We start from the raw sequence: 12,554 nt of genomic DNA, 5'->3' as shown, positions 1-12,554 counted from the left end.
TGTTGCAAGATCATTAAGGGTGGCATGAGCCAGACAATTATCATGATATGGGCTTTTCAAAAGTAAATAAGGATCCTCCCTCTCCTGAGTGAGGCCTTTGCCAGCACTTTGCCTTGAACTATGTTTGTGTATCAATTCTGGAGAAAGTTCAAATGGCTCCTATTTGGAGCAGCTTCTAAGGGCCTGTTCCTGCTTCCGTTCTTGTAATTGTCAAAACTCCCATTGGTCACAGTGGGAAACAGGAGTGGGAGCAGGCAAAATTAATTCCAAGAGGAACTTTATGAATCCACGCTCAAAACCACAATGAATCAAACCTCCTTGGGGGCAGGGACATCTTGTCTTCTATATTTGCACTGTGTCTAATGCAGAGCATGGCCTGATCCTGAGAAGAACCTTTGGACACTACCACAGTGTAAACAATTATAGCACTAAAGAAAGTTCCTGCTGTGCATCGTAAACAGACACATTGATTTAATTCAAAATTAGTAACAAATTCCTTGTGACCTAGATCTAAAATAACTGTCATTTCACTATATTGTCATTTCTGGTACATTGCATTGAAAACGCACAAAGTGACATAACATGCCCCATTTGTTATTGTAATACAGTTTGTGCTTAGTCCAGTATTGCTGTTAATTCTTTAAGAAAACTGACATATTGAATAAAAATATGCATTTTTAAATTGCTGTGCACTATGGAAAAAGAACTCTGGTGAACTGCTGGCTAAGGGCAGCAAAGCTTTTTACCTCACACAAATCTGGGACCAACTGATCAGGTTCAAATCTGGCACCAACTGCTAGCTGATTAGTGGCTTATGTGGAATAAGTTGATGGTCTGAGTGCTGATTCCAGTAGGTATTGTGCTGATTTTGATTTAGACAACTATCAGTCATAGCACAGAGGCAAAAGACTGAGGGCACGATACAAAGCCCACAGAAAGTAAAGAAAAAACTCCCACTGAATTCACAAGTCTTTAGACCAGGGCCAAAATGAACACAAAGGACTAGAGGAGGTTAAACTAGTTGATTCTTGTGGGGAAATATATAGTTCTCATTGACTTTTCTTGTTCAGTCAGTCTGGCAAGCAATACATTTACTCAAAAAAAAAAAAAGAAACGAAGCGCTATAGATGTAAAGCTTCATAGCTTATTTTTGATTTTCAGTGATGTGCAGAAAGTATTTGGCGGTATCAGAAGGCAAGCCTTAAATATCTTCCTAACTACTGCATTGTCTGGCAGGCTGATAAATGTCTGTTTGCGAAGGTTTAAAGTACATCTGACATAAACAAAAATTGTGCTGTCACTTGAGGTCTTTGTTGTGGTTTCATTAAAAATGTCATTTTTTTAAGACCTGCAGTAAAATCCTATAAATGCAGATGGAACAATGGAACAGTTGGGTTTTATTTTCCGTCACTGAGTGTTCAAATAATAGTAACAAAGAAAAATATAATTTATGTGGAGAGCTGAATATTTATTGGCCAAACAATCATGTCACAATAGCCTAGGAATAATCTGAATAACACTGTTGAGAGAGATTTGTCTTTCTTTTACCATAAAGTGAGTGGAGCAGGTTGTAAGGGCTAGATTCTCTTTTTAGACAATTTTTTCATGCTCACTTGCCATCTAATCCAGGGCAGAAGTTGGGCCTAACAATATAAATTGTGACATGTAGACATAATCAGATGTAGGAGTGGTGCAGAAATGACACTGCCCCATGGAGAGCAACTGTGCCTCAGAAAGGCACCATGCTTCCCAGAGCCCCATAGATGTTCTGGAGTGTGTATCTTAAATTTGGGACACAACTTTTTTGTGCAGCATACCTCTCCACATGCAGCCACACAGCTCTGCTGGCTAGCACAGGAGGGAGGAGAAAAGGGAGTCCTGGATCTGTCTGCTTCTTTCCTTCCACATGTTTCCAGAGGGAAGATTATAAGGTGCAACACCGGTGCAGGAGATGTGATGCTGGGGAGGCATTACATGGCCCCTGCCAGGGAGAATTCTGGTAATTCTAGCTCTAGATTTCAAACACCAGTTTTAGAGTCATCTGATCTGCTGCCTAGTAGAAAAATACGCATTTGCAAAATTCAGCGTGAGTAGCAGGATTAGATTTCAAACATCCTCCAAAGTTTAGGGGTGTTTAAATCTGGAGTCTTGGTTCAGTTCCAGTTTCCAGCAAACACTTTTAATCTAGAATGGGGTGTTTAACATAATTACCATTTCTTCTTGGTTGTTTATACACGACCAAAAGTGTACATGGCTCTTTAGAGTGGCAGAAGCGATAAGGTGCCTGCCCAGATATGTTTGCCATCTCACTCAGATGGATACAATGCAGGAAATGTTTTATTTGGAGTACTCAGGAGTTCTCATTCTATTAGAGAATGACTGGTAGATTACGGGGAGGTAAATTCTGCTTGTTTCACTGTTCTGATTAATTTCATTAGTAGTAATAACATTATTGTACAATAAATACCTCACATGCATTTTTGTATCTTGAAGGAATCTAAGGGACAAGTCCCTGCCCTGTGTGGATTTGCTAGTGGAAGCAGCACTTAACCTTAGAGAGGGAATAGTCAGCTGTCTTGCATGCTACAGGTAGATCTACAGGTCAGTATTTTAATGTTGGATGTGGTGTGATTTTTTAAATAACATTCTTATACACTAGTAAAAGTGCTGGTGTAGACATGGTTATACCAGCAAATTAAAAAAAGAAAAGCATTTGCTGGTATAGCTTAGTTCGGTCAGGGAACTGGTGAACTCTACTGATAGAATCGCTCTTTTGCTAGTTTAAATTGCATCCCACCAGAAGGGTTTGCTAGTATAGCTGTCCCTGGCTGGATGGCTACTATGGCAAACCGTGTTTAGCACAGGCTAGACTTTTCCAGCAGAATATTTTTTGTCTTCACAAATGCTGGTTTGTTGAAATCAAAATGTCCTGGGTGACCATGCCAATTCTGACAAAATTCAGGCAGAAGCCAGGCAGGTTTCCAGTGTTTCCCTGCCTGCCAAGCAGATTTCAAAACCTGCCTTGTTTCCTTTTAGCTCACCTGCCTGGCTTCTCAGCAGCCTGACTGGAATGGGGAGCCTGGAAGTCTGCGAGCCCTGGTTTGTGGTTCTTTGGCAGACTTTCCAGGTCTTTCAAGGTCCCCAGCTCCAGAGTAGCCTGGAAGGTTGGCTCCCAAGACTCCCAGCTCCTCAGAAGCCCTGGGAGCTCCCTCTCACAGACTCCTCAAGCTATAGGCTGCCAGAGCTCTGGGCAGCTTGGGAAACCATAGAAATGTTTTAGAAAGGTTGAAATGAAACCTGTTGACATCTGGGAACTGCTAAATTTAGACCTGCAGCCCGAGCCCTGTGAGCCCAAGTCAACTGACCCAGGCTCTGAGACTTGGTTTTTCTATGCAGTGTCGACATACCCTTAGTCACAAACCTGACCCACCAGTCTGCGTTCTACTCACAGGACAGAGTGCCTGCCCAGTCTGGGTTATCCTGTCCTGCCCTTATGGATTAGTCTCTACATCTAGTGCCCATCTGGCACCCCTCCATTTGATCCCCCAAGTTGGAGGGGATCCTACTAGTAAAGGTAGGCATAGCGTGTTCTTCATTTATGTATTTTTGCAGTTCTGTTTAATGACACTGTGGCTCTTTGTTGAAGATCAAATGCCACTGAGAGTGCATATAAGGCAAATGCTAGGTGTTAATAAAAATAAATAAATAAAGGCTACCACAAAGTTTTGTTCCTGTGCTTTCACCAATTTTGGATCGATGATTTCAGTGGAGACTTGTTTTCAATCAATACTAAAAATAATAGGGAAAGAAAAATAGAACTCGTGCATAACTGTAAGAAAACAAGCAAAGCAACTGGCATATTTTATATATATATATACACACACACACACAAACAAAACAGTTTGGGAGTGAATTCTGGATCGCAAACAGCTGCCAATAAAAAATAAAAGTTGACGTGCTCTACAAGTATGAGCCACTAGGTGGTGGTAAAAACCCAAGCCTTCAGTAATGAAATGTGTGTGGGAAGGGAAGTTGGAGGCAAAGAAGGTGGTAGAGGAGGAGTCACAGAGCACTGAAGTCATTAACTCTCTGAGACTATATAAGGGCAGTTGCATGGTAAATAGTTTATACCTGGGCAGCCTTGGCTCTATGAATTTGAACATTCTTTTTTCATTTAGCCCTTGAGGATGGACAGGCAGGGGAGCTGAAACTTGTGACAGCTAGAGGGAAAGAATACAGGATATGAAGAGAAATAGGATCTGAAGGAACAGTCCTGGTAAATAAGTACAACTGCTTCTTAATTGTATTGGAAATGTTACCTTTTAAAATGGAGAGTAGTTTTTCTTAAAAGCCTTTGAATTTTATTTGCACTGACTAACAGCAAGCTAAATATATTCTGCTTATTAAGAATTTTATTGCTTATGACATTCCTCTCAAAATATTATCATTAGTGAGAAAAAAAGCCTTGATTAATATACCCGTAATCTGAATAGAATACCCATTCCTGACAGAAATTCCCTTGTGATTTTAGTGGGCAAGTTAAAATATTCAAATCTTAATTACAAGAGAATAAAACAATGTGAAACCTGAAATATATAGATTTGTCTTGTTTAATGGTTTAAAACAGTATTGTTAAGATGAGCATATTAGTCTGGAGCAGATAAGCTGTTTATATCACATTATGCAAACTTAAGAAGTACAAAGGTTAGAAAAATATTTAAATCTTTTGCTTAAAAGGCTCAGTCATTAATTCTTGCAGGAATTCAAATTTTATATAAGTATGATCAGATGAGAGTATACAGTCTGATTTCAGTTATGAATAGTGTATTCTTATGGGTTTCAAGGCTGCCAGGATTGAGACACCTGTCAGATACTATTTGTTGTTCTGTAGTAATTTAGCTGAAAATATTCTTTGTTCACCAGAATTTCCAGATAAAATGTGCTAGCTTCAGGGAAAGACAATCAACATTGGAGAATGAGCAAAAGTCTGAGGAGAAAGAAAAAAGAAGGATAATAAATCTCTCTATAAGTTTGTGATTTTAATTTCCCTATGAGCAAGGATAGCTGAAAAAATATATGACAGGTTAATTTAGAATAAATATAGAATGTGGAGCAGTCACGAGCTGGATATAGTGAGTTCAATACAAATATTTGATTCCATTTGATATTTGCTTTGTCAGCTCTTACCTGTTTTTGTCATGTTGCCATATTTTTTTGGCAGGGCTTTTTGCCTTTCTGGAAAATGCATTTACCACCCTGCTTTACAAGTCCTTTGGAAAGAAGAGAACATATTTGCCTCCAGAGATGAACTCATCCTACCAGCTACACATTCCAGAACTTAACTTGAGTACTTTTGGCATCAACTTTACAGTGCCTATCGTCAAGAACAAGTCATCACCATGTGAGCAAGTGGTCATAGCAGTGGAGGTGTTTCTAATCCTGGGCATTATAAGCCTCCTTGAAAATATCTTGGTTATCTGTGCAATAGTAAAGAACAAGAACTTGCATTCACCTATGTATTTCTTTGTGTGCAGTTTAGCAGTAGCTGACATGCTGGTCAGTGTTTCTAATGCTTGGGAGACCATAATGATATATTTAATAAACAATAGGCATCTAATTATGGAAGATGCTTTTGTACAACATATAGACAATGTTTTTGATTCAATGATCTGCATATCTGTGGTGGCTTCCATGTGCAGTTTGCTGGCTATAGCAGTAGACAGGTATGTCACAATTTTCTATGCCCTGCGTTATCACAACATCATGACAGTGAAAAGATCAGGGCTAATCATTGCATGCATATGGACATTTTGCACTGGCTGTGGCATTATCTTCATTCTTTATTATGAATCAACTTACGTTATCATTTGTCTCATCACAATGTTTTTCACCATGTTATTCCTCATGGTCTCTCTGTACATACATATGTTCCTCCTGGCTCGTACTCATGTCAAGAGAATAGCGGCTTTGCCTGGATACAATTCTGTCCATCAAAGAACCAGCATGAAGGGGGCTATCACTCTGACCATGCTACTAGGCATCTTCATTGTTTGTTGGGCTCCATTTTTTCTCCACCTCATCCTGATGATTTCTTGCCCTCAGAACCTCTACTGTGTTTGCTTTATGTCTCACTTCAACATGTACCTCATCCTCATCATGTGTAACTCAGTGATCGATCCCTTGATCTATGCCTTTCGTAGCCAGGAAATGCGGAAGACCTTCAAGGAGATTATTTGTTGCTATAGCCTAAGAACGGCCTGTGGGTTGCCAAGCAAGTATTAGGAAAATGCATTTTTGAATGAGGAAACCAAGATGCAACATTATTATTTATCAGGAAAATCATGCGTCAAAATTGTTAGCATCTTCTTGCCCTATTTCTGCTGAAGGAACTATAAAATATCTTTCCACCTTATACTTGTAATGAGGATCATGTTTTATGGAAATTAGAAAGCTGTTTTTCTAGTTTGATGTTATTTGGTTTATTTCCCCTTCCATACACACCTATAACTCTACCTGGCATTAATAGGAGTTAGCATATATATCAAGAGAAGAATAGAATATCTGGGGCCAGATTCAAGCCAGATATTTTATAAAAGTAGAAGAAATTTCATCCTTTCCCCTCTTTGATTTTTACGGGCAGGGTACATGAATATGTAGATGTGGGTAGGTTATCCCTATTTGCCTCACTGCCAAATGCAGTGAGCATTAACTAACACACAACCAATAGATGGGTTCCTAGTTAACATTTTCTGTGGGTACAACATGGCTCATTGTGGCAGTGTGAGAATGGACAGGTTTCCTGTCAATTTCTTCATTGATATAAAGCCAGAAGAATAACTGATCAGCATTAAGTGAAAAGTATAATCTGTAAATGTCAGTGTCTATACGCCTCAACCAACACAATTATGAACAAGAAATTGTATATGTATATATACACAAATTTTTATACCCCAATCATGATTGTTGCACTCACAAAATACATACTACACAAGAGGTCAATGTAATTGCAGCATTTCCCAGTATTAAGCATAGTATTTTATGACACCTGTCTGTATTTGTTCCAGTGTTCCTATTACTGTATATTTAGGCAAAGGTGTATCACATGCTGATTTTAATGCTGCAGTGGTTCATCCTAAAGGTGGCACTGGATATGGGTTTTTCTGGGCCCTGAAATGAGTACAGCATATATGGCTTCAAGGTAGACAAAGGTAACCCATGTAACATTTTGTGGGGAGAGGTTAGGCCAATGAGCATGACAGAGGCAGCAGGAAGATCGTCAGATGCGGGTGGATTTGGGGCACTTATTATTGGAGAAATTTGCGTCCCAGAGTACATCTTTCACGATGGGCATTACACAAAGTAGGGATGGTTTTCAAGGCATACTGGGGGTGGCTCCCAGGAACATGGGAGAACGTGTAAAATGTTTACATAGGCCTAAGCCAGCATCTGATATTCTTTTCTCTTTACCAAGAGGCTGCCATTTTCATAAAATACAGCAATCCTCTTAAATTTTATGTGAGCAATTTGCTTCCTGTTGTGTTCTTTCCAATACTATCTTCTGTAACAGTTATGTAATGTAAAAAATATGGGATATGATCACAGAAGAAAGTACAACCAAGGAGCCACAAAATATTCTAATTTCTCTTCCAAGGAATGATATAATTCTACAGAATGTCCTCTCAAAAGCTGGACTTTAGCATTTAAATATAAAATATATAAAAACTCACAGAGGGAACAGTTTCATACTGATTACACATCTGAAATGTAAGTTAGCTCACAAGAATAAATTATTTCTTTCCAAAACCAAAAGGTTACTCTTGCTAAATTGTCTCCAGTGAACCTGTTTCAAGGCCACAACCAAAGCCCATTGAAGCCAGTAGAAAGATTCCCATTATCCCAATTGGCTTTGGATTAGGTCCTTAGATCATAGCATATTATAGAAAAAAAACTTGGATATTTTATTATAAGTGTCAATTTTTTGCTCCAAACTCAGCACCTTATGCAGCGCTAGCCTCAAAAACACAGAAATCCAGAGATCCACACTGTTAGAAGGACAGCTGAATATCTTCATGTCTACATTTTCAGCGTGGAGGTTTGTGGTATTATGATCACAGTGGAGACTGGATGATAAAGCTTTGGACTTGTGTTTGGAAATTAGTCAAGTTTACAAAATGAGGGCCATATACTGCCCTTGATCTGCATCCTCAGCTCCCATTTACATGAATGAGCATTTCACTCACAGTTGAGTACAGAATTTTAGTGCACCAATTGTATCAGGAACCCACCAATACTTTAGGGGCCAGATTCTTCCCTCAGTTACACTTGAGAATGGGATTTTACATCGGCAGAATTTTGCTTTAAGCTGAAGTTCACTCCAGTGAAGAGTTCACCACTTAAATCCCACTTTAAGTAGCATGGATAGTCACTCTACACTGGGGTGAATTTCATTCTAGCTAGGGTGAAAATGAGACAGTACATTTAATTTCCAGCAATGTAATTAAAAGCACAAGTCTTCAAATCACTATGTAAATAAACCATGAAATCCTCATTATGTAATTCAGTTTGAAGATTTTATAAGGTTGTATTGTAAATAATTGTAAATCAGTAAATAGGAAATCAAAACTGTAAAAGCTTTGGATATTTTCTTAATTGTACATTACCTCATTTTGTTTTTGCTCTGGAATTTTATCTGATGTAAAAAGATAGGTATCTGAGGTAATTATTAAAGTCAAGGGTTGGAAAACCCATTTGTTATTGAATATTCATTGTAATATAGTCTCTAGAGTTTATTTGGAAAATTGTCAGTATTTTTGGGGTGTTATTTCAAGTGGTAAATTGCAAACAGAATTCCCCAGGAAGGGAATATTACACACCAGGATTTCATGTTTCATCACTAAACTGATATTTAGTGATGAAAGCCGTATAAAAAGTTACGGGCTAACCAAGAGATATTTAAATTAATTTATTTTCTCCTGCAGCTGTTGACATCTTCTATACCCATCATTGTCAGCTTTACATGGGGAAGAGGGATCTCTGGCATGACACTGATTGCACAGAGTGGAAACTGCAAGCATCTGTAATAAGAGACAAGAAAAATATGCCACAATAGTGGCCCTGATTCTCTGTTCTGTTACACCAGTTTCAGTGGACTCATGCCAGTGTAACTAGTATTGCAGAGTGGCAAATTAGGCCCAGTGTTTATTAGTCATTGTGACTAACACTATTAAAACTAATGCTAAATAAATGAATACATAGATACTACCATACATACGCCTCATATTCAACAACTGAATGAAAACAAATATACTGTTTTTGTTTCTACTAGACTATGATGAGGAAAAAAAGTGAGTATTCTGATTGTTTCTGGCAGTCATCATTATTGAGTTTTAATTAAAAGTATGAACCTTCATGCCAGTAGCCTCAAGAGAAAACCACAAGAAAATTAGCCACTGGGTTTTGCTCTCAGCAGCCCACCAATCCACGATACCACCCTTGCTCATGCTGTCATTCAATTATGTTTCAACAGAGGGTCTGTCCACTCGGAAGACACATGCATAGTAACAACTCTGTAATAGATCAGAATGTTAACCAAGAAAAACAGCCCTACCTTTGAAGGGGACACTTGATAACTACTTCTTCGCCGATCCACTAAAAGGCCACTTCATTTTCAACCTGATGGTGGTAAGAGCTCAAAAAGTTATCCTCTGATGGTTAATTTATTTTTCCTTTAACCTTAAACACAACAGATATGACCAGTATTATTTGCTGTATTGGATGTTTCCCTTTTCCCCATGTAAAAAATCAAGAGAGAAAAAGAATGGAGAACTTGTTTTGTTCTGTGTGGACACCAGTAGTGTTCTATTATGAGTCATTATTATACATCTCATTTATTCTGCATTCAGACCTATTGAAAGTAGATGCAACTTCCATAGAAGTCATGTGGGCAACTGATGTAAAGGGCTAGTGTCAGTTACACATCCAGTCAAAGGAGGTCAGAAGGAACTAGGAGAGTGTTAGAAAATTGAGTCACAGAGCTGCACTATAACTCTGCCCAGCAAAGCTGAACTTTGGAATCCTTGATACATAGGGCTGCTGGAGGATTTTTTTTCTCTCAGTATAAGTTAAAGCAGCCCCACAGCCGCTTTAAGTTCTATTTGCTGCAGTGGATTTCAAGAGGTGTGTTGTTGGAGTTTATGGGCATTCCAGCCATGACTCCCATCAGGCTCCAGTGGTGGCTCTATGGCACTTGAAGATTTCCCTATGCCCTACACATCGTGGTTGGTCTCACTGGCTAGAAGGAGGTACCGACATGAGTAAGGCATGCACGGTTAGGCCCCAAGTCAGACATTGTGTCAGTCAGATCGAGGAATCCTTCTGTCTGCTCATTTAGCATTATCAAACTCTTCTCAGTAGAGCTGAGTGAATAATTAATTTTTTTCAGTTCAGTGGCTGAAACAAAACAAAAAATCAGCTACTTTCAAACTGAAACTTTTTTCATTTTTTATTCAGCCAACACTATTAACCAAATTCCACTCCAATTCACAAGTAGTTTTGGTTGCCCTGAAACTGCGTTTTTCAGCAAATTTACTATTTGACTGAAACATTTTGTCCATCTCTACCCACTGGTGACAGTACAGGTACACCCTCGACTGGACTTTCATATCAAGTTTAAATTGATTCCATAATAACTCTCTGGAAGGGGAGCATCAGAGGGTGACACTGGTCTTTTATGAGGGAAGAGGCCAGTGACTGGTCAGTTGACCTCCTATTACGCTTAAAAGAGGGCAGCTGGGCCGTAGAGGGGGTGGTCCCTAAATGGGAGACAAGAAGTAGCAGCAGAGACATGCTCTGGGAGAAACCTGAAGAAAGCAGAAAGCTTTGGATGACCTCCTTGGAAAGAGGGAGAAATTTCCAGGAAGCCAGCAGAGGGAGAAGCATGCTGACCTTTCTGAGCCTGAGAAAGCTCAGGCCGGAGAGCACCAGGGGGAGATGTCTGATAGCTCTCTGAGCCACAGTGCTGAAGATAGAGGGCCAGAGAGAGCTAAAGGCTGGACTGAGAGGCTGGAGCTGCAGAGAGTCTGAGCGTGGTGAGAGACACTGGGGCTGTACATTGATGTACTATTGATGTGCTTTGTGATGCACAGGGAGGATTGCCCGGTTTGGTTGGACGTATTCCTGGAGATTTCATCAGATGGGACTATACTGAGAGTGCATTTAAAATATGTGCAGCTTAATGAGATGAGGTTAGTGGAGGAAGTTCACATGTCTGGATTATCTCACCTGAGACAAGACTGGAATACAGAGAGGCTGAGAACCAAAGACCCAGTGGATAACCTAATGAAGGAAGTGGGAAATACAACATTAGTCCCATCAAGCCTTCATACTGTAAACCTTCAGATGGGAAAGCAAGAAACATGAAGAACATAGTATTTATATCCAATGACATGCTGCTGAAAATGTCAGTTTGAAAATAATGTTGATAACAAGTAACTGAATAGAATGATGAAAGGTGCAATAGTCAGACCAGAAAAGGAAAGGAAAGGAGAGAACCTGGAAATACAGATATTTTAAAATGGTAAAGGATAACTAAATAAACCATATCCAATGAAATGTTAAAGAATGAGAAGTGTTAGTGCTGGTGGAAAATCAGATTATTTGAAGAAAATCAAAGGGAATTTATATCATTCCTAAACAGTATTACTTATTGACTGATATCTTACAACAGCCCTGAGAAGAAAACCCTGAAAATGACATAGAACCAGACCCAGAACCACACCTTTAACTAGATAGATAGAATATTGCTCTATTAATCTACCTAAGAACATTCCATTGACTTCAGGGGGGTTTGGATTAAGCCCTAATAGTATTTCCGTTATGTACTGCATAACACTATAGTGTCACAAATGATGGCAAAAGACTTGGTAGAGATTATGTATCTAATTCCGTATAATTTTGTTGTTTTTGACTATCACTTAATTTCTCCCCAAAGTTATCCAGATGCTAATTGAGATCAAACCACAGCTGACAAGTAAATTAAACCGTATTTTAGTTCTTTGTGCCAAAAAAATAAAAATAAAAAAAATCTGAATTCCTTACGAACATGTACACCCGTCTGTCCTGGGCACTCTTGCCAAGTGACAGGCCTGTCTCTACCTGCACTTCTCCCACAGTGGAGCTCACCCCACTTTAGATTGGATCACTGGGCTTCATCACTCCTGCTTTCTACAGTCCGATCACGCTAACAGGGTGAGTGATTCCTGAGACTCCTTTGCAGCCCCTCTTGAATGTACACTCAGGTGACAGGTTCTGCTGCCTTCACTGCTCTCCAGGTGGAACTCTGTGGTTCTACCACTCTCACAATGGCTCCTAGGGTAACCCACCTGTTTCCAACCATGTTAACACAACAGGCCCACCTGTATTTTGCACCTGTAAGAAATGTCACTCTGGCAGCCCGTGACCAGGAATTGATTAAAGTGACTCAAAACCAGCTACTTCAAAACAAACGTATTGTTTATTCTCTCTCAAAAAGTACATAACATTCAGAGAGAAGGGTT

At 39.4% G+C, this 12,554-nt stretch overlaps 1 protein-coding gene across 1 annotated transcript; it reads left to right on the top strand.

Annotated features, from left to right (window-relative positions):
- Positions 1-4,138: 4,138 nt before the first annotated feature.
- On the top strand, positions 4,139-7,836 carry MC5R (melanocortin 5 receptor). The gene is made up of 2 exons (XM_030549548.1): positions 4,139-4,276; positions 5,222-7,836. The coding sequence occupies exon 2, from the start codon at positions 5,305-5,307 to the stop codon at positions 6,280-6,282; it is 978 nt and encodes a 325-aa protein (XP_030405408.1). The 5' UTR covers positions 4,139-4,276; positions 5,222-5,304; the 3' UTR covers positions 6,283-7,836.
- The last annotated feature ends 4,718 nt before the right edge of the window (positions 7,837-12,554 follow it).

This window comes from Gopherus evgoodei, chromosome 2, assembly GCF_007399415.2.
Source record: "Gopherus evgoodei ecotype Sinaloan lineage chromosome 2, rGopEvg1_v1.p, whole genome shotgun sequence".
Classification (NCBI taxonomy): domain Eukaryota; kingdom Metazoa; phylum Chordata; order Testudines; family Testudinidae; genus Gopherus; species Gopherus evgoodei.
This window is presented reverse-complemented; position numbering and strand designations above follow the sequence as displayed.